The 22946-nt window shown below is 43.9% G+C and overlaps 1 protein-coding gene across 2 annotated transcripts in view; it reads left to right on the forward strand.

Annotated features, from left to right (window-relative positions):
* The window catches only part of PARD3B (par-3 family cell polarity regulator beta), a 599449-nt gene that overhangs the window by 159426 nt on the left and 417077 nt on the right, over positions 1-22946 (forward strand). For both annotated transcript variants that reach the window (XM_081015796.1, XM_081015795.1), the window contains exons 5-7: positions 8298-8383; positions 15713-15799; positions 21397-21522. In XM_081015796.1, coding sequence (XP_080871922.1) covers positions 8298-8383; positions 15713-15799; positions 21397-21522 — 299 coding nt within the window. The remainder of the gene's footprint in view (positions 1-8297; positions 8384-15712; positions 15800-21396; positions 21523-22946) is intronic.

Here is a 22946-nt window from a genome sequence, read left to right on the forward strand (position 1 = left end):
CTTGGTCTTACTGTGTGTTTAGCTATTGCTAAACTGGATTTTAACTGGATCTGGAAAATTAATATTTGGCCTTTCCATAGATGATGATTTGAAAGTCTAAGGGACAAATGAAACTGCCACCTGCAGACATATAAATCAGAGGTTCTAACAACTAAATAATTCACACATATCCATGTTGTTCGCCTGATTTTCTAATAGCTGCAGTAATTAGAGGAAATTGTATGTCAAAGCAGCAATAATATTTGGAGAAATTAAGTTGAAATGCTCTCAAATATAGAACACTCCTAAATACTCAAAAACACTTAAATCGCTTGTCACTTAAATTCTGCTTGTGTCCAATTTCCTAAAATTAGTCACACATGCAACCTTAACTCCTGCTGTGCAGCCTTGTAAGGTGGTAATAAAAGATAACAGACTTTGAAGGAAGAAAAAGTCTTACTTGGTAAAAAAAATATTGAAGAATGGAACAGTTCCTGTGAGATTTAAGTTCCAGTTTTGCGCAAAAGATTTCATTATATACCTGTCATTGCTTGTGTGCCTAATTCGCTTGTCAGTCAGCTCCATCTTCCTTCAGAGGGAACTGAACTAGGAACTTCTCACTTGGAAAAACCTTTTTTATTTTTATATTAAAGCAACAACGTCTGACTTTCTGTTAGTAGTGAATATAAGCTAGCTGCTTTTATAATGCCTGCAAAATGCCTATGTAGTTCACATTACTCAATCAAGTTTACAAAAAATAGCTGCTTCTTCTATAGCTGTGGTGTTAACTTAGTACTCAGTGAAGGAACATGAACAGAGATGAAGTGGGAGCCATCCTAGACAAATTCAAGGCATATTCATTTCATAAACAATTGTCTTTTTTAATATTTAAATTTTTATTAGTTTTTTGAAATACCATTTTCCACAGTAATTAAGCATACTTTTACATCTTATTCAATTTTTTTTTTACTTCCCTCAATCCTGTCTGAAAATTTTCCAATCTAATCTCTCAGTATGCATTTCTTATCTTCCCTATTACATTTCAAACTCATAACCAATATCTCTATCTTTTTCTACTTTGTAACACTTCGTATATTTCTCCTTACAAAACTTTCTGTAGTCCTACTAGCGTAATTTGTTGATTACAGTTGCTCTTCAAATAATTCATATACTTCCTCCAATCTTCTGTAAATCTCTGGTCCCGCAGGTTTTGATTCCTTCCTGTCATTATGTCCAATTCTGCACAGTCCATTAATTTCGTCTGCCATTCTTCTTTCGTCGGAATTTCTTCTTGCTTCTGAGCCTTGCTTTGTCTTGTTCATGTTTTATGTTCTTGCTTTATGTCTGAGCCTTGCTTGTCTTGTTCATGGTGTATTCAACTAGCCTGTCCTCAATCTCATGTCCTCCCAAGTACTGTTGGACCACAACTTCCACCACATCTGGAGGAAATTAGGCTGGGAGTGACACGGTGACACCAAAACTGGGCAACCACAACCTCAGTGGCGTTTAGCAATAAATCAATCCGCCCTGATGCATTGCTTAAAATCATAAGTCATCGCAGCATGGAACAATATTATTTGTTTAGTACCCTGCTGTTCTGCATTTTGTTAATGTTGCATTTTTAGCATTCAATTTTTATATGCAGTGTTTTATTCTGTTATGTATCTCTGCCCTGATACCCTATGACAGGTAATGATGAAATTCAATATACTGTACTTTTCTGTGTACAAGACTAGATTTTTTTTTTTAACCAAAATTTTAGGGGCTCGTTTTATACACGGGTAGTGCTAAGGGGTGTTTTCTTAATATGGAGTCCCCCAAAATAGGGGGCCTCTTATACTTGGGGGTGTCTTATACGCGAAAAAATACGGTATTTTTTTGTATAAAAAAATAAGGCATGGGTGAGAATCCCAGTGGAGAGGGAAAGTGCAGAAAGAATACATAAGCTTCTTGTCTAGAATGCCTGAGAACCAGAAAAAAAAAACTTTCTATGAATTGAGGGTGGCCCTGGCGATGTTGAATGAGGCAAAGGCAACATAACATAGCTACAAAGCCTATGCATTGACTATGCAGCACCTCAGAATGAAGTTGTGTATTTTTTAGAAGGAAAGTAACATTGAGCTCAGACCTAGGACACTTCGTATCTGTCATTTTCCTGTTTGAACCCAAGAACCTGAGTTGAAGAGACAAGTGTTCTTCAAAGTTGTGAGGGTAAAGAGGTGTGGCTCTTTTCAATGCTTCAGCTATGAGCCATGTTCTAAAAAGCCTAGGGATAATAATACCGTATTTTTCGCTCCATAAGACTCACCTGACCATAAAAGGTAAAGGTAAATGGACCCCTGACCATTAGGCCCAGTCATGACCAACTCTGGGGTTGCGGCGTTCATCTCGCTTTATTGGCCGAGGGAGCCAGCGTACAGCTTCTGGGTCATGTGGCCAGCATGACTAAGCCGCTTCTGGCAAACCAGAGCAACGCACGGAAACGCCGTTTACCTTCCCGTCGGAGCAGTACCTATTTATCTACTTGCACCTCGTGCTTTCGAACTGCTAGGTTGGCAGGAGCAGGGACGGAGCAACGGAAGCTCACCCCGTCACGGGGATTCGAACCGCTGACCTTCTGATCGGCAAGCCCTAGGCTCTGTGGTTTAGACCACAGCGCCACCCGCGTCCCCACCTGACCATAAGACGCACCTATTTTTTAGGGGACAAAAACAAGGGGGGGGGGAAATCTGCGCAAAGCATGTAAGTGGCTCTCGCTTTTCTTGCTTTAAAGCAAGTGCTTGTGTCCTGCTTTGTGGAGCTCTCACTTTGCTTGCCCATCCCTCCTCCCACCTCACTGTAAAGCGAGGTGACGCTGGAGCAAGAAGAGGAGGAGGAGGAGACACTGGGACAGGTGCTTTGCTTGCTTTACAGCGAGGCGAGAGGAGGGGTGGACGGGAGCCATGACTACTGTCCTTCCCTCCTCCCGCCTCGCTGCAAAGCCCAGGAGAGCAAGAGCTGCTGACACGCTCTCCGCGGCTCTTGCAAGAAAAACGAGAGCTGCGCAGAGCGTGTCAGCGGCTCTTGTTCTGCTTGCTTTACAGTGAGCGACGGACAGGAGCCATGGCTCCGGCTGCGGAGGCATCCCTCAGCTTGCGACTGCAGCGGCAGCCGAGGGATCCCTCTGCCGTCCAGTGCGTTCGCTCCATAAGACACACAGACATTTCCCCTTACTTTTTAGGAGGAAAAAAGTGTGTCTTATGGAGCGAAAAATACGGTAGTACAGGGGTCAGCAACCTTTTTCATCAGAGGGCCATTCCACTGTCCCTCAGACCTTGTGGGGGGCTGGGCTATATTTTGAAAAATATAAATACCCTGCAAGCCGGTCCCGCAGCTGCCTCCGGACCTGGAGGAGGAACGCACTCTGCACTTGCTCAGGAGCATGTCTCGGCGCTGCCCGCTCACCGGCGTTGTTGACGAGAAGCAGCCGCTCCATCGGTCCATCCCTGCGGAGCTCCCAGGTGGTGTGTACCATGTGCTGCGGCCCCTGTCCGAGGCCACGTTGGTGGGCAGGCCGCGCACGCAGAGCGCCGGGCAGGTGGCGCGCAGCTCACCCTCTACTGCCAAGCTGGGTGCCAGGCGCAGGGCCAGCAAGCGCGCCAAGCTCTGGCTGAAGACCTGTGATGCGCCCGTCACGATGCCCGTGGCGTGGCCCAGACCTGCCGCCCGCCCACCGGCCTCTCTGTCCATAGCTGCACTGGGTTTACCTCAGTATGCGGGCGGCGAGGCTTTGGATGAAGCCGCACCAGGGCCGCCACCCGCCCAGAAGCTGTGCCAGCGTCGCAAAAGTCAGCCCCTGAGCTGCAAGGCATCCGAAGCGTGCGGGGACAGACCGCGCGGGTGGCAGGGTCCTCTGGCCAGATTTACGAGCTTGGCGGGCCGCATCGGGCCCCCCGGGCCTTAGTTTGCCTACCCCTGATCTAATATATTGTTTTTCGCCTGTTCCATTTTTGTGTGTCCATGTCGTGCTCACCTGAGCAACAACAATTTGTTTCCATACTTTCATTCTTCTAATTAAGTATGCAGCCATTACTTTACAGCAATGCTTCAATTAAACCCGCTGAACCCCTGAAGACATTGTTGTTGTCAATAAGCCTATCTCCTAATATGAAATGAAGTCTGCTGTGCGAGTTCATGCTTTTCAATAAATAAATAAATAAAATTACAAATGAGGCATATTAGCGGTAGCTTTTCTGTCGGTGGTTGTTGTCTTAATAATGTTATGATTCTGAGGATGTATTATATAATGTTCTTTAATTAACCTTTTATTGGGTTCTTGTAGCTGTGCTGGGTTGTTGTTTTTTTTCGTCCCGTGAATTTCTGCTTCATGATCTCATTACTTACAAATGTTAATATATCCTGCTTCTTCTCATTATTTTTTTAAATCTTTAATAATTATTTTGCTTTGTTTCAGTGCAGGTTATGCCACCATTTTATCAAACCATCCAGTCACTTAGGTATTCAGGGCGTAATACACTACTTCAGTTCTTATTTCACCGATTTCTATACTAAATTATTAGAACAAATCACACTTTGCTAAAGGTTATTTTCTGCTGTCTCTTTACACACACACACACACACACACACACCAGGGATTTAAAATATATTTATAGATCCTTCAGGATTTCTTTTAATAACAATGTTTTCTCCAGTAGTAGGACACTTTGCTTCCAAATTAACTTATGGATTTTAAGATAAACTATCAATTTTTTTTTTAAAGTCTGAAGATGGCAAAAACACTAGATTTATTAACAAAGCTAAGTTGGACTGGGCTTGCAATTGCATGTATCTGTAATGCATTTAAAATGTGGAGCACAATCTAACCAGAGTTCCTCAGAAGTCCCATTGAGGTCATTGGGGGAAATTTATGCATGCGTTCATCTCTGCCATTGAAATCAATGCCGTTTTAAAACCTATTAATACATTTCTTTGACGACCTTCATATCTCAGGGCAGCTTTCACCACGAAAACGGGGGAAAAATAAAAGATGCAACAAAATTAAAATAGCGAATAAAACTAGCAGCAAAAATTAATCGCTGATTAAAAGCCTGGCAGATCCATATAAATCTACATATTCATATATTGCTATTATTATTCTTCTTATTATTAATTTTATAGATTGTATCTTATGGATAAAAATAAAATTATAGATTGTATCTTATGGATCCATAAAGAAGGCTGATCGCCGAAGAATTGATGCTTTTGAATTCTGGCGCTGGAGGAGTCTCTTGAGAGTCCCATGGACTGCAAGAAGATCAAACCTCTCCATTCTGAAGGAAATCAGCCCTGAGGGGTCACTGGAAGGACAGATCCTGAAGCTGAGGCTCCAGTACTTTGGCCACCTCATGAGAAGAGAAGTCTCCCTGGAAAAGACCCTGATGTTGGGAAAGATGGAGGGCACAAGGAGAAGGGGACGACAGAGGACGAGATGGTTGGACAGTGTTCTCGAAGCCACCAGCATGAGTTTGACCAAACTGCGGGAGGCAGTGGAAGACAGGAGTGCCTGGCGTGCTCTGGACCATGGGGTCACGAAGAGTCGGACATGACTAAACGACTAAACAACAACAACAACCTTATGGATAAAAATAGTCTAGGGACTTTTTTTAAAAAAAAGCTTACTTGGTGACCCCAAAGGGAAACTATGCCTGGGGAGCCTTCCTTGGGAGAGAACTCAGTAAGCAGAATAACACCATTGAGAAGACCCTTTTCCCAGTCACCACCCACATACCGTATTGGCCCAAATATAAGCTGCACCCACAAATAAGCCGCACCTTTAAAATTTGGCGGCTTGGGGGAGGCGTGGGAGCTGTGAGTGGGTTGGGTGTCACTGGGGGGGGGGGGAGCCACGCCCATTTGCCGGTGGCGTAAGGTCGCGTATATAAGCAGTGCCGTATTTACGTATAAGCTAAACAAGCTATAGCTTAAGACCCCACTCTCTTGGGGGCCCCCCAAAGAATTAAAGGAAAAAAACCTGGATGTACATTTCCAAAATATAAGATAAAAAATAAATAATATAAAACCTACACACAACAACAGTGTTTTGTGTTGTGTAGGCTAATATGATGTAAGTCATGGGCCCCGCCTGCTAGCTTGCTCCCTAAAATATCACTGGTTTGCTCATATCTATATATAGGGTGCCTACAGCGCTGTGGGTTAAACCACAGAGCCTAGGACTTTCCGAACAGAAGGTCAGCGGTTCGAATCCCCGCGACGGGGTGAGCTCCCGCTGCTCGATCCCTGCTCCTGCCCACCTAGCAGTTCAAAAGCACGTCAAAGTGCAAGTAGATAAATAGGTACCGCTCTGGCGGAAGGTTAACGGCATTTCCGTGCACTGCTCTGGTTCGCCAGAAGTGGCTTAGTCATGCTGGCCACATGACCCAGAAGCTGTACGCCGGCTCCCTCAGCCAATAAAGCGAGATGAGCGCCACAACCCCAGAGTCGTCCACGACTGGACCTAATGGTCAGGGGTCCCTTTACCTTTACATTCTGCATGGACTGGTTGCATGGGAACATGTGCAAATGGCTTTAGATACCTATTAGGTCCATAAATTACCATATAGCATATATTCAACACACAGGAAAAAAACAGTGACAATTTGTTGTTGACAAAGGACAGCTGGACATATAAAGGGCCCCATTACCTTCAGTAGTTTAGGGTTTCATCAAACCTAAATCCGGCCCTGAATATAAGCCACACTTTAACTTTTCACGATCGGAATTTTTTTTTGGGGGGGGGAGTGTGGCTTATATTCGGGCCAATACATTAATTTCTAAAGATGGGCGCTCCGGAAGAAAGGTCTGTGACTTGTAGTAGCAGGCAAGCAGGTTGATGTGGTTATGCCTGGCAATCCTACATGTATGCCCGATTCCAAACAGTATAGGGTTTTAAAAATAAGCACTAGCGCTTCAGACTGTCCTTTGAAACAGGCCAGTCCCAGTCAAAAGTCTTTCAGCTGTGTTCCAAACTAGCTGTAGAATTCCAGGGCTTTTTCAGTATCAAAGGCTTGCAAAATTTCAAAGAATTTTGAAACCTCGTTCCAGAGGATGCATATATAGTCTTTTAGGTGGTTAAGGGCAAGCACAGTGTAGGACTTGACTTGGTATTAGTATATAGACAAGGTGAATTGGCTCATCTCAATGTATTCTGCTATCCTGAAATCCCTTGTGAGAGAAAAAAAGTCATTTGTTCAACATTTGTTTGCTGTGTTATTACTTCACATTACATCATTTATAGCTGAAATTAGATCGCTCGGTATCAGTGTTGATACTCTGGATGAAACAGGACTTCACTAATTAATCTTGACATTTTCAGCCACAATTATTTTCTTATATAAAGTGGCTTGAACTAGATGGTGACATTCAGATTCAGTTTCAGTTCATGATACAGAGAGGGGGAGGGTCTGTTCCACCCAAATATTTAAAAAAATAAGTTAGTGTTGTCCATTTTAGAATATCATTTATGAAAGTGATGCCATGTCAAAATACGTTTAGATCAGGCATAGGCAAACTCCAGATGTTTGGGACTACAATTCCCATCATCCCTAGCTAACAGTACCAGTGGTCAGGGATGATGGGAATTGTAGTCCCAAACATCTGGAGGACCGGAGTTTGCCTATGCCTGGTTTAGATTCATGCTCGTCCTGATAAGGTTTCCATTTAAACAATGTGGGTTGTTGTGAACCATAGTTTCCCTACGGTTCCAAGATTTTCCTCAATAATCCTTCTGACCAGCAAGGACCCATGCCTGATCTCCCTAGGCTCATTTTGGCAGATATGGAGTTCACCCATGAACATCCTTCCTATTTTCCTTTCAGGTTGAAATAATATATATATCAACAGGTCCTTTGAGAGATTGTTTTTCCAGAGGATTCTCCACTGCTAGGTTGGAGGCCCTTGCAAAAATCTACATTGCACTCACTATGTTCAGCTACATTTATCAGGATTTTTAAAAATGAATTTGCTGTAAGGAAATTCTCCTCTTTCCACTTTCCACTTTCTGCTCACATGTGGCAGTTTGTGAGCATGTGTCTCAGTTGCTTCCCCCCTTTCTATCCAGCCTTACCATTCTAACTGCTTCGTGAAACGGTGGAAAAAAAGCAACATCAGATCATCAAGTCTTGTTGCAGAAGAGGAATGGAGCAGTTGTTGGCATGAGTAATGCTGGAATTCCTAGACGTTTGCTTTTCGGTTTGGAGGTGTAATTCATAAGTATTAACAACTGCTCTAAATCCAAATCATATTATTTAACATTAAAATGCACATTTTCAAAATCTCTTTAGGGTTTGACCCACTCGTCTTCAGAAGATTGGGATCTTGCTGCACACAGCGAAGCTCTGGCATCTCAGAAAACAAAATTCATTTTCAAGTATGTATGAATACATTTATATTTCATTTCTACTTTACTGTACCTTATCTGTTTTTTTACTTTTTTAAAAGAAAAACCTCATACATCTTTTGGATGTATAAATGTGTGTGTTTATGTATGGCTCGTGACATTCTGCCTATCGTAGATCAAATAATATAGTTCCTTAAATCAATTTGTTGAAGAGAAATGGCAGATATTTACACCAGGTAGATTTCAGGATGCTTGAAAGCCTCTTTATTGTCACATTACCTGGGGCCAAACTAGATGTGACATGGGAGATACATGTCTAGACCTTCAAATTTGCTTAAAGTAGCTGAGGGGCAAGGATGGGAAAAATAGGGTTTGCATAGTGGGCAGAGAGGATTTTAACTTTCTCCAGCATGTGATTTCCCCAATCCCTCTCTCCAAGCTTCTGTTAGCTCTGGAAGGAGAAAAAAGTTAGATGTCTGCCCCCCAACCCCAGGCTAATAGTAACCACGGTGGCATTTTTAATTGGAGCACACTGCATTGTGGGATGGGGAGAAAAGGTTAACTCCCTCATTGCCATGTGACCCCCCGTGTAACTCACAAACCTCCCCCTGTGACTGGTTTCAAACATGGAAGAAGGCATTGTGAGATTTACTCATGAAACTCCCACACCGTTGGGTCATGCTAGAAATCCAGAACGGAAAAAGCGACATGAGTTCTTATAATGCAAAATTCAAATGGCAGCTGATATACAGTGGTACCTCTGGTTATGTACTTAATTCGTTCTGGAGGTCCGTTCTTAACCTGAAACTGTTCTTAACCTGAAGCGCCACTTTAGCTAATGGGGCCTCCTGCTGCCACCGCACCACCACCGGAGCACGATTTCTGTTCTCATCCTGAAGCAAAGTTCTTAACCCGAGTTGCTATTTCTGGGTTAGCGGAGTCTGTAACCTGAAGCGTATGTAACCTGAAGCATATGTAACCCGAGGTACCACTGTATAACATTTCCTTCGCAGCTATTAAATGTGACCATATGAAACATGCATCATAACAACATAAAGTTAACTGAATGGCAGGTTACAAACTGCTCTCCAGAGTAGCCACCTGGAACTTTCTCCCAGAACATTTACACAATGTTACCTCCCCCTCAAACACAGCTGGAACTGGGGTCACCAGTGCTTTCTACTGGGAGGGTCAGTTTTGTGCCCAGCAGAACGATATCCCTGAGAGTAGCTGTTGGCATCCATAGGAGAAAATGACTTGAGGTTACAGACAGTGGTACATGAGAAGAGGTCTGACCCATGTTTCTGGGTTCAGACAATACATTAAGCCAGACTCTGGATATCAGGCTTTGGGGAATCAGATACCTCTCCTTGTGACAGTAATTAAGCAAATTAAATGAAAAGGAACGTTCTTACCAGTTACCGTATTTTTCGCTCTATAAGACGCACTTTTCCCCTCCTAAAAAGTAAGGGAAAACGTGTGTGCGTCTTATGGAGCAAACGCAGGCAGGAGGCTCTGCTTAGCACTCCCTTTAAAGAGCCCCCCCCACACTCCATGCGCTCTTTAAAGGGAGCGCGGCTCTTGGGGGAGCCTTCCTCCCGCTGCCCGGAAGAGCCTTCGCGTAGCTATTCCATAAGCCAGAACAGCAAGAGGCTATCCCAGAAGCCAGATCCCTCTTGCTGTTCTGGCTTCTGGGATTCAGAATATTTTTTTTCTTGTTTTCCTCCTCCAAAAACTAGGTGTGTCTTATGGTCTGGTGCGTCTTTAATTCTTTAATAATCACCACGACAGACAAAGGAAGGCATATCTCTCTAAAAATGGTGTTGCTCCCAGTTAAGGTTCACCCCCTCCATCCCCATTAATCTACATCACTCCTATGTTGGGTAATCTGAGCTTGTTGCCTCTGTGCTTTCTGTTCTATTACTCCCAGAGCCTGTCTAGTCGTAAGCAAGGGGGGGGGGTCAGGAATATTGTCCAAGGACACTGAATCTGCCAGCTGTCTCTCTTCTGGTGTTTCCTCTTCTAGCTATTCCAGTATTTCCCAGCTTTCCTCCTCTGGAGTATGTCCTCTGCAAACCACTGTTCTAAATCAATACTGTCCTCCTGCCCGTGGGAAGGTTCAGAAAGGGTGGCGAAGGCTCGTACCATTCCTCCTCAGTCCATTGGATTAGTTGGTGTACCACACTAAAAGAACTGGGGAGGAATATATTGGACATAAGCTCCTCTCTATGTTTGGGCAGTCCTAGCAAACCACAGAGGGACGCGGGTGGCACTGTGGTCTAAACCACAGAGCCTAGGACTTGCCGATTAGAAGGTCAGCGGTTCGAATCCCCGTGACGGGGTGAGCTCCCATTGTTCAGTCCCAGCTCCTGCCCACCTAGCGGTTCGAAAGCACGTCAAAGTGCAAGTAGATAAATAGGTACCGCTCTGGCGGGAAGGTAAACAGCATTTCCGTGCGCTGCTCTGGTTTTGCCAGAAGTGGCTTAGTCATGCTGGCCACATGACCCGGAAGCTGTCAGTGGACAAACGCCGGCTCCCTCAGCCTATAGATCGAGATGAGCGCGCAATCCCAGAGGCGTCCGCGACTGGACCTAACAGTCAGGGGTACCTTTACCTTTTTAGTAAGGTACAGGCCTTTACTGTGATATGAGAGCAAGGCCAAATAGTGACTGGCCCAAACCCATCCAGGGGTGCCAACTTGAATACAGTGGTACCTCAGGTTACTTACGCTTCAGGTTACAGACTCCGCTAACCCAGAAATAGTACCTCGGGTTAAGAACTTTGCTTCAGGAGGAGAACAGAAATCATGCTCTGGCGGCGCGGTGGCAGCGGGAGGCCCCATTAGCTAAAGTGGTGCTTCAGGTTAAGAACAGACCTCCGGAACGAATTAAGTACATAACTCGAGGTACCACTGTAAAATATCGGGGGCAGGGGGAGGCAGTTAAGCTTCGCCCTGCAGAAATACAGTGGCATTCTGCTATGATGTGTCTATTTGGGTGGGGTGGGGTGGGCCATGTCTATGTCCTCTCCTGCTGACCCTGATTGTAATGAAATAACATTTCACCAGCATGTATGTAATTGCAAGTCTCTCTCCTTGCTTCCTAATTTGTCCTTCTCATTCTTCGCCATGCTTTCTTCTGCTCTTTGTATATATCATCATATCATTCTGCTTCAGCTAAACCAAATTAAGAACAGCATGGTCCCAATGAGAGCGTTAGTTTTGGTGGGTGGTGGATGAAAAGATGGAGGAGATGGAACAGCCAATCTCTGACCTGCTGATGGCTTTGAACTGCAGGGGAAGTGATAGTAAGATTTGGGTGGTGGGGGAGCAGGCGTATTATGTTAGCGGTAACTTTTCTACATGGCTGCCACCTTCAATTATGTTACATTTGCGTTACTCGTTCTGGCGTTTTTGAATTAAAGGATCTCGGTGGTCAGATCGTTAATGAGCAGGAAGCAACGAGTTTCCTAATCAGATAAAGATTTGCCAAATATAAATATTCTGGTAAGAAGGTGCCTTGTTCTCCTATCTGATTTTTAAACCTTTTATGGTGACAGTGGTGAGGCGGTTAAGAGCACCTGGCTAAGAACATCAAATCTGGGAGCATACTCTCAAATTCAGAACTGCTTGCGATTTTTGCATTCGATGTGGTTTTAAGGAAGTCTCAGTGGCAGTGTTGAAAACCGCAGGTACCTGGTAGCTGAATGGAGCTAGATTTAGCACTAATAATAATAATAATAAATTTTATTTATACCCCGCCCTCCCCGCCCTCAGTGCGGCTAACACCAGTAAAATTACAATAAAAACTTAATGGGGGGGGGGGACCCAATTTAAAATACAAGTTAAAATGCAATTTAAAATGCAGCCTCATTTTAAAAGTAGCCCATAGATCAAAACCATAAGGGGGAAGGGAAACATAAGGGTCAGACTGAGTCCAAACCAAAGGCCAGGCAGAACAGCTCTGTCTTGCAGGCCCTGCAGAAAGATGTCAAGTCCCGCAGGGCCCTAGTCCCTTGTGACAGAGTGTTCCACCAGATCGGGGCCAGTACTGAAAAGGCCCTGGCCCTAGTTGAGACCAGTCTAACCACCTTGCGACCTGGGACCTCCAAAATGTTGCAATTGAAGCCCTAAACCAAAGTGTGTGTGTGTTTGCTTGTGTGTGTTTGTTTTAACCAAGATTTCAGACAAGTTAAAAACCCCTTTCAATATAGGCCTGCATGCCTTACCCCTATTACTTTCCCATGTATATCTTGTTAAAATTACTGTATGTATCAAGAAGACAGTAAACACCATTTTTCATTTTGTCTCAAAATGAGAGAATGGAAAACTGTGATTCCCTCCCCCCCAAAAAAACACAAACCCACATGAGAATATTTCTTTGTGTGCTTATAGGAAGATGGGAAATATGTGGGGGAAGAGAAAGAGAGGTGTTTTGTTTACTACCAGTTAGCAAAATCTCTGTCTACAAAAAACGGTACATTTTCTTATTTAACAATAAACAAACGTGGTGGCGTAATAGCAAGCTCAATAAAATCACACACCCTTGCGTAGAATTTTAATGTGCTCCATAATAGCTAATGACTTGAAGCTTTCTTTCTTTCTTTCTTTCTTTCTTTCTTTCTTTCTTTCTTTCTTTCTTTCTTTTTCCTTCCCCCCTTTCTTACATTCATGTTTCTTGTCCAATACCTCTTAATTGGAAGAGGTTAAAAATAACAAGGCATTATACTGTAGTTTAGGAATGTATCGCCAGTCATGTAATTCCACCCCGTAGTGCGACATGTAGAAACAGAAATATTTTTGCAAGCCTCACACTGAAACATGTTTTTTTTTTTCCATCATAAAAATAGCTCTGTTAATAAAAAATTAATCCAAGGCTATTAGAAAGTAGATACTTGGTTTATTAACAGTTGATTACTTGGCATTCTGAAATTGCATCATGCATAGGTTACTCATTTAAAGGCTCCATTGGATCGGCCGGGGTTGTATCAGGCCAGCTTTGGTACCAGTTCTTAACCCGAGGTTTCACTGTAACTTGAATTCATTGGTTTGGGTCCTATCCTCCAGAGCAGGAGAAAACAAGCTTACTCCATCGAACAGCTACCTCATCCAGCCCACCTGTGAACCTACACATGGGAGCCTGCAGTTATTTTGTACATATCTAATGCAATGTATGTGGGACGTGGATGGCGCTGTGGGTTAAACCACAGAGCCTAGGACTTGCTGATCAGAAGGTCGGCAGTTCGAATCCCCGCGACAGGGTGAGCTCCCATTGCTCGGTCCCTGCTCCTGCCAACCTAGAAGTTCGAAAGCACGTCAAAGTGCAAGTAGATAAATAGGTACCGCTCCGGCGGGAAGGTAAACGGCATTTCCGTGCGCTGCTCTGGTTCGCCAGAAGCGGCTTAGTCATGCTGGCCACATGACCCGGAAGCTGTACGCCGGCTCCCTCGGCCAATAAAGCGAGATGAGCGCCACAACCCCAGAGTCGGTCACGACTGGACCTAATGGTCAGGGGTCCCTTTACCTTTACCTTTTAATGCAACGCACATTGGCAAGTACACTGAATCCTTGCATTGGGCCCCTGCTCTTCACCTCTGCAAATGCTCAAACTCAGAGCAAAAGGGAGAAACGAGCTAAGAGGAAGGCACGTTTGGCAAACCCTCTCTGTGATCAACTCCCACCCTGTGGGAGCGTATGTCCCCACTGTGGAAGGACGTGTGGATCCAGAATTGGCCTCCCCAGTCACTTATGGACTCACTGCTAAGACTGTGTTCATGGAAGACAATCTTACACAGTTATGAAGGATCGCCAAAGTAGAAGAGAATGGGCAAGAAGCCCAGCAGTTACTATCCCCAGGGTTCTAGTATGAGATCACCATGCGAACCAGGTCTTACAGCAGCTGAGAGAGATCACCACACTCGTGGTTAGCACATAACAGGTCTGTCAGACCATAACCCAGGCATAGGCAAACTCGGCCCTGCAGGTGTTTTGGGACTACAACTCCCATCATCTCTAGCTAGGAAGACCAGTGGTCAGGGATAACGGGAATTGTAGTCCCAAAACATCTGGAGGGCCGAGTTTGCTTATGCCTGCCATAACCTGTCATGGATAAAAGTGTACTTCCATGTCCACAAAACTTTTCAGTTAATGCAGTTGATTCCTTTCCCATCCTGAACCTGGCAGGGCTCAGATATAATTCTAGAAAAATGATTAGCAGTGACGGACACCTGAGCATGGCATATGAAAGCACCAGGGATGTGATAACAAGGTAATCAGGAAATTGTGTCAATCAACACAGAACATTATCCACTTATTAAATCCACAACACTGCAGGAAATGAAACGGGGAACAAAACAGGAAGAAAGAGCTGTTGTGGTCAAGTGTGCGCTAATAGATGGTTGTCCAGACAAGAACAAGACATCACACAGAGGCTGAAGTAAACTTTCGGTTTTGAGAGACATCCCATACTGAGCTGAGCATGTTTGTGAAAGAGATGCAATCACTACGTCTAGGAAGTGAAGATCAGAAGCAGGTCGTTAGTCCAACTTCATTACAGTTGCACCTTGGTTCTCGAAGGGAATCTGTCCCAGAAGTCGGTTCGACTTCCGGAAACGTTCAAAAACTGAGGCGCGGCTTCCGATTGGCCACAGGAGCTTCCTGCACTCAACTGCGGAAGCTACATCGGACATTCGGGTTTCCAAAAAACATTCGCAAACCGGAAAACACTCACTTCTGGGTTTGTTGCGTTCTGGAGCCAAAACATTTGAGTCGCAAGGCGTTCGAGAACCAAGGTACGACTGTTTTGGAGTGGGCATTGTCAGATAAGTATTACCTCCACATGAGCCCACTTCAAATGTTGTAGCACAAGTATATATATTAAAAAGCCTTCTCATCCCTGTCTTTAGCCACAATTATTATTGCACACATTCTCCTGGGGAGAATACAAAAGGCCCCACAATGCGGAACCAATACTAGAATAAAGGAGAAGAAATGTGTCAATGAGATCAGGGCTGAAGTAGGACTATTCTACTTTTGTTGACCTTTCACAGCTGCTTTTGTCTTAAAGTTTAGGCTTAATACATTACTGTATAGCTTCTAACTTAAAAAGCAACAGCCTCAAAGCTATGTATGGCCAAGCAAGAAGAAACAAGGATAAAATCACACAGACCTATAAAAAACAGTTTTAACAATACAAAAAAAGCGAATTATGGATGTTGCCCAAATTCCCAGGAAAACGAAAACATCTTTGCCTGGCATTGAAACAACAACAAGGTTGGTGGTAGGCTGGTCTCCTGGTGAGACTATTGCTCTCCGATTTTTGTTGAATGTAACCATGTCTGTTTCCCCCTCCTCTTCCTTAGTGGTGTGACAAGAGCAGTAGAGATTTCTGGGGAAGGCGGACCACTGGGGATCCATGTGGTACCATATATTTCATCATTAAGCGGAAGGTAAGGATTTGCATTGCCATTCTGATGAAAACGAACTCGGTGGTTGTTATTGTTTTGTCCTAAACACCTTATGCATAAGCATGTTGATTGTAGATACGCTGAAGTGGCTCAAAGGTGTAGGGAAAAAGGAGATGATGTTTGTGTCCCTTTTGGTTCTCACAGAACCATGGAAGGGATCCCGAGGCTCATGTAGTCCAACCCGACCACAATGCAATAATCTCAACTAGAACATACATGACAGATCCACCATTTATGTGGATTTAAGCCACCCACCTCTGCTTAAAAACCTCCAAGGAAGGAGAGTCCTCAACCTCCAGAGAGAGTCTGTTCCAGTGTTTAACAGCTCGTACTGTCGGAAAGTTCTTCCGGGTATTTAGTAGAAATCTCCTTTCTTGGAACTTGAACCCATTAGTTTGGGTCCTCCCCTCCTCAGGAGCTGGAGAAAGCAAGTTTTCTCCATCCTCTGTTTGACAGCCCTTTAGGTATTTGAAGATGGCTATCATATCTCCTCTCCGCTTCCTCTTTACCAGACTAAACATATCCAGTTCCCTCAACTGTTCCTCATAAGGCTTGGTTTTCAGACCCTTGGTCATCTTGGTTGCCCTCCTCGCCACACATTCCAGCTTGTCAACATCCTTCTTACATTGTGGCGCCCAGAACAGGATTCCACCTGTCTCTCATATCTGCGCTCCTTACTCCTTAAATAGAAATAGATGACGGCATCTAAATTAAATTATGTTCCCCCTTGCAGAACATTTTGTCACATAAAGAAAATACCATATGTTTTTCTTCTTCTTGATTATCCTATATTTGATCATTTTAATATGGTGGTCAGCTGTTGTGCACATGCCTTAAACTAAGAGATTCAAACCTTTGCACCTCAATTTAAGACTTATCAACATTTTTACTTCAGGGTATGGTTTTCATGATGTATTTGGTCTGTTATGAAACAACATTTCCTAATCTCTTAACCATGGTCTTGTATGCTTCCTTTCCCTCTTGTGTAAATTCCCTCCCTTTTTCAGCATTAGCTGTCATGTTGAATTACACCCCACTGCTAACGCTCATCACGGGTAGCTTGAATCTAGAGTTTTGAAACTTAAGTTTTGAAGCTGTTTTGCAAATGCTAACTACCGTATTTTTTTATCTATAGGACGCACCTTGTTTTAGAGGGAGAGAACAAGAAAAAAAACCCTCCCCCTCTCTGCTCAGCACCCCTTCAGCGAAGCGGCAGGAGAAACGGAGCCCCTTCCATTTCTCCTCCTGCTTGGCTGAAGAGGCGCTGCGCAGCTTTCCCTCTCTGCTGAAGCCAGGAGAGTCTTGGACTCCCGGCTTCAGCGAAAGGAACCCGAAGCCTCCGGAGCACAGCCGGAGCTCCTGCTGTGCTCCGGAGGCTTCAGGCGGCTATCCCTGAAGCCTGGAGAGTGAGAGGGGTCGGTGCGCACCGACCCCTCTCGCTCTCCAGGCTTCAGCGAAAGCAACGGGAAGCCTCTGGAGCGTGGCAGGAGCGTGGAAGGAGCGCTCCCTCTGCGCTTCGGAGGCTTCGCGTTGCTATCGCTGAAGCCAAGGAGCCTGCATTCGCTCCATAGGACGCACACACATTTCCCCTTAATTTTTGGAGGGGAAAAAGTGTGTCCTATGGAGCAAAAAATACGGTAGATAATATCATGCATGCAGTGCAAGGAGGAGTGTGCAAACCTGCAAGGTCCTTGCGCAGTGTTACTCGGAAGCAGCATTTTTACTATTTTTTTCTTGGGAGCCGCCCATTATGGCTGGGGCAACCCAGTCAGATGGGTGGCATAAAAATTATTACTATTACTATTACTACTATTAGTTTGTTGTGACTACAACAAGAAGTTGTCAGTCTTGTGGGTGACAAATGATGTCAGGGACTGGCTGGACAAAGAGGAGTGATGGGGGGCACCAGCCAGTGAACCCCCCTCCAGGGAACCCCCAGAGGAGGAAGGCTCCTATTGGTGGTGGGACACTGAGGAGAGATCGGAGGGTGAAGATTGGGAGCGGGTCCCACATACTGAAAGGGCAACAGGCTTCAGTGAGCAGGAAGAGCCTGGGGCAGGGAGCAGTTCAGACTCTGGGTCTGAAGCAGAGGAGGGGAGTCAAGGGACTGCTGGAGAATCTGCAAGCTCTCCTCCCCCTCCAAGAACTCACAGAGTATTGAGAAGAGCGGGAAAGAAGTCAGAGGTGCGCAGACGCAGTTTGAGACTTCTTGGGAAACATCAGGGAGACGAGAAGCCTCAGAGAGGTTTGGAAGGCAGGTTTAGAAGGCAGTCCTGGCAACTGCCCCATAGTGGCAAGACCTACTGGGAAGGGCTGTTGAGTTGTATGCCGTTTCCTTGAATATAAAGAGTTAATTTCACTGACAACAGAGATCTGCTTCCTTTCTTGCTGACCTGCCTCTGACTCCAGCCCTGACAAGTGATACTTCAGTCTCCTTTCTGCCTTAAATATAAATAAATTCAGAGAGTGGCTCATTTAAATCGACACAGGAAGGGCTTCCATTAAGTATTGTGGTATTTTCAAGTGAAAGTTGGCACTTTTTTAAAAACAACGACGTCCCGATGAATAATCTCCCTGCTTGCACACTCCTTGGTTGCTTGCATTCAGATGCAATGCCAGTGATATACAATGGTGAGGAACTTAGTCTGCCCACAATCTGTATGCTTGTGCAAACAGACTAAGCCATGGCTCAGCAAACTTTTTCAGCAGGGGGCCAGTCCACTGTCCCTCAGACCTTGTGGGGGGCCGGACTATTTTTTGTTTGGGGGGGGGGTGGATGAACGAATTCCTATGCCCCACAAATAACCCAGAGGTGCAATTTAAATAAAAGCACACATTCTACTCGTGTAAAAACACGCTGATTCCCGGACCGTCCGTGGGCCGGATTGAGAAGGCGATTGGGCCGGATCTGGCCCCCGGGCCTTCGTTTACCTACACATGGACTAAGCACTCCCACATCCTCCCTTCCTAAAGTAAGGAAAAAACAGTTGGATGGCTTAGCATTACATGTGAAGCAGCTCTCATAGTTTGGTTCCCCACTTGAAAGAAGGTAGGAACAAAACATTCATACATAATGTTATGTCTCAATACAACTTGCTGGTACGCAAAGGACTTTCCCCTCTGCAAGTGCCCTGTGCCATCTGTAAATCTGCAGAGTTGGGGGACCCCCATAACAAATTTAGAGGGTGCATAATGCTTTTTAATGTGTGGTGTTCTATTATGTTTTTATATATGTTGTAAGGCGCTCGGAGTGCCTGTGGCAACCCAGTTAGATGGGCAGGGTGGACATAATAAAACTATTAATATTAATATTAATCATGTTAAAATGATGGAAGTCCTGTTGTGCATGGATTTACAACGCTATGTTGAATACAACAATGCTTGATCACTTACCTCTTCAAGCAAGGATGTCTCTTAAAGAATTGTCCAAAAACCCTAAAAGGACACCAGACAGTTAAGTCCAGTCAGGAACGACTCTGGGGTTGCGGCGCTCATCTCACTTTACTGGCCGAGGGAGCCAATGTTTGTCCACAGTTTTTCTGGGTCATGTGGCCAGCATGACTAAGCTGCTTCTGGCGAAACCAGAGCAGCACATGGAAACATCGTTTACCTTCCTGCCAGAGCGGTACCTATTTATCTACTTGCACTTTGACGTGCTTTCGAACTGCTAGGTTGGCAGGAGCTGGGACCGAACAATGGGAGCTCACCCTGTCGTGGGGATTCGAACCACCGACCTTCTGATCGGCAAGCCCTAGGCTCTGTGGTTTAACCCACAGCACCACCCACATTCCTTCCAAAAAGCCTACTCTGGATTAATTTATCTGTTCTTTAGTATTTTTGTTGACAAATGCTGTGAGACTTGACTTGGCAAAGTTGCTTCTTTGAAAGGCAAGCAGAATGTTTGCATAACTGTCTTGAATGAAAGATTTCGGTGACGTTCAGCTGAATTTACTACTATTTTTGCGGAACATTTGTATTTGAAACAAATGGAGCGTATTTACAAGTTGTGAATTGTATACGTTATTTGGCTGTGAATAGATTTTAAATTGGACAAGAGAGGTCATTAAAGTTTTTTGAGCTCTTTACTCTTAATACTGAGAAGTATGTTGGGGAATTCTTTATGCTAATACTAGGAGGTTTTTTGACACACACACACACACACCCCGCCAAATATTACTGATAAAAATAGTTGTTTAAGCGTTTGTGTCAACTTTTAAATTCTTTGAGTTAGGTGTTGGTGCACATTCAGGACCCTACTTCTGTCTTTTCACTTAATTGAAATAATTTAAATTATATATGTTTATACATATATAAATGTTACACAATAAAAGAGAGGAAATTAAAAATTTAAAAACACAATAAAACAATGTTAATGTTGAGACGCTACATAATAAAAACGAGGAAGTAATGGGTTTATGTTGCTAGAAAACACTTAACTCAATCCACATGTCTATATTCCACATCTCAAATAAGTATTTAAGACCAGAGGCTATCATATAAAATATGTTGGTTACAGAAGGGTTTGTATAACATGTAGTTTTGAAAGCATCCTTGCTTCTGTTATTTTGTTTTATTCAAACCATGATTAAGTTTACTTTTGATGTCTTATACTGCATTTAAGTGGAACTTCCTGGTGATAACCACACAAAAATTCATTTGAAAATTATCTTGAAAGAATTCGGAATCGGACTATAAATGCAGAATAGTATAGCAGACATTCTTACTCAAAAAATAAACGCAACCAATTCATTTGAAAAATTTCCTTAAATATTCAGAATTGGAGTATAAATGTAGAATAGACAAGTATTAACAGACAGTCTCACTAAAAAAATAAACAATCAACATCAAATGAGATGTTTTATGTGAAGTGATTCATAAATGAATTGAAATGAAGTACCGTATTTTGTGCTCTATAGGACGCACTTTCTCCCCTCCAAAAAATAAGGGGAAATGTGTGTGCATCCTATGGAGTGAATGCAGGCTCCTTGGCTTCAGCGATAGCAACGCAAAGCCTCCGAAGCGCAGAAGGAGCGCTCCCTCTGTGCTCCGGAGGCTTCGCGTTGCTTTCTCTGAAGCTGCCTGAAGCCTCCGAAGCACGGTGGGAACTCCCGCTGCGCTCCAGAGGCTTCAGGTTGCCATCACTTAAGGCAAAGGCAATGTGGGAAAGGGAGAGCTGCGCAGCGCTCCTTTAGCAAAGCAGGAGGAAAAATGGAAGGGGCTCCGTTTCTCCTGCCACTTCGCTGAAGGGGCGCTGAGCAGAAAGGCAGAGATTTTTTTCCCTTGTTCTCCCCCTCTAAAACAAGGTGCGTCCTATGGTCGGGTGCGTCCTATAGAGTGAAAAATACGGTAAATGATGAGAAAGGTAAGCTATACTAATTTACTGACATTTGGAAATGTCTGTTTTTCCTGATGTACCTGTTTCTTCCCCATTAGTGTGGTGTGTGTGTGTGTGTGTGTGTGTGTGTATTCCCTCCAGGGGCCAACGAGATGCCTTCTGGTAGTAGTTGCAAGCGGGACTTTAAAATTCAATACCTGATTTAGCTAACTCCAAATAACTTACTTTGCATTCCTACCTTCAGGATACTCGGGCTTTATATCCGTGGCATTGAGGAGAACAGCCGAACTAAGAGGGATGGACTTTTACTTGAAAATGAGTGTATTGTGAAAATTAACGACACAGAACTTGCAGATAAAACCTTTGCACAGTGAGTTTTGCCGAATTGTTTTATTCTGTTAACCTGAGGAATTTATGCAGCACACATCAATCCAGACTTCCAAAAGTCAGTTTTACAATGTTGGCTGTGATTAAAATACAACAATTTTGCCTCGGAAGCTTATGAAGTAAAATAAAATAAAATAAAATTCTAGTAGAGTCACATTGGGGATAGAATATCTGATCTTCTGTTGCTGTAGAGACTGACTGTAAGCGGAACGTTTTATTAGCCACTTGGAAAAGTGCTATTTAATAATCCAACTAAGAGACTCATATGGGACGTGGGTGGCGCTGTGGGTTAAACCACAGAGCCTAGGACTTGCCGATCAGAAGGTCGGTGGTTCGAATCCCCACGACGGGGTGAGCTCCCATTGCTCAGTCCCTGCTCCTGCCAACCTAGCAGTTCAAAAGCACATCAAAGTGTAAGTAGATAAATAGGTACCGCTCCGGCGGGAAGGTAAACGGTGTTTCCGTGCGCTGCTCTGGTTCGCCAGAAGTGACTTATTCATGCTGGCCACATGACCTGGAAGCTGTACGCCGGCTCCCTTGGCCAGTAAAGCGAGATGAGCGCCGCAACCCCAGAGTCGGTCACGACTGGACCTAATGGTCAGGGGTCCCTTTACCCAAGAGACTCATAACCTGATCCCAGTCATAAATGATAAATAATTTCATCAATCTGGGTTGTTGTTTTTTAAGAAAACCCTTTTTGGGTAAGTTACCTATAGGTCAGGGTGCCATAAAGAAGCGGCCGAAGGCCTCCCCAAAAAATTTAATGAGGGAAATGGGCCCCCTCAATATTCCATGACAATATGCACATATGCAACGTGCTGATGTCATGTGTGCAATCCATGAGGCGTGTGCACAACACATCAACATGTGGTGCGCACTGGCCCCTCAGTCATGGGGGTGAGCCAGCACACTTGCTATAGGTAGTTTAGTAGGCTAGAAATTTATTTCTGATAGAATTTTTAGAATTTGTTAGATCTTTTCATTACTTTTTAAAGCAGAGCCAGTTACTTTATTATTTTTTGTGTTCAAGGAATTTCTGCTGATTTATCTCCTATTATTATTATTATTATTATTATTATTATTTGCGGGTCTTATAATAATTAGGGATACAGCATTTACCAGAATTTTAGATTTTTAAATAAGTTCTTTAAAATATTTTTTTCCAATTAGTCATGCAGTAGTTTTTGAAGTTATAATGCTCATGTGTAAAAATGTAAAGTGATTTATTCATAAAACACATATTTATTAAATACGGTGGATGATGACATCCCAGAAGATATATATTCTACCATAAGAAATATGAATTTACTTTTTCTCTTGCTTTGTGATCTGTTGATTGTTGCGAGCTCCTTTTTTTTGTTTCTTGAATTTTTAATTTTGTTTTTTAAATAATTCCATGCGAACAAA

The sequence above is a fragment of the Podarcis pityusensis genome (assembly GCF_964106645.2).
Source record: "Podarcis pityusensis genome assembly, chromosome: 1".
In the NCBI taxonomy this organism is placed as follows: domain Eukaryota; kingdom Metazoa; phylum Chordata; class Lepidosauria; order Squamata; family Lacertidae; genus Podarcis; species Podarcis pityusensis.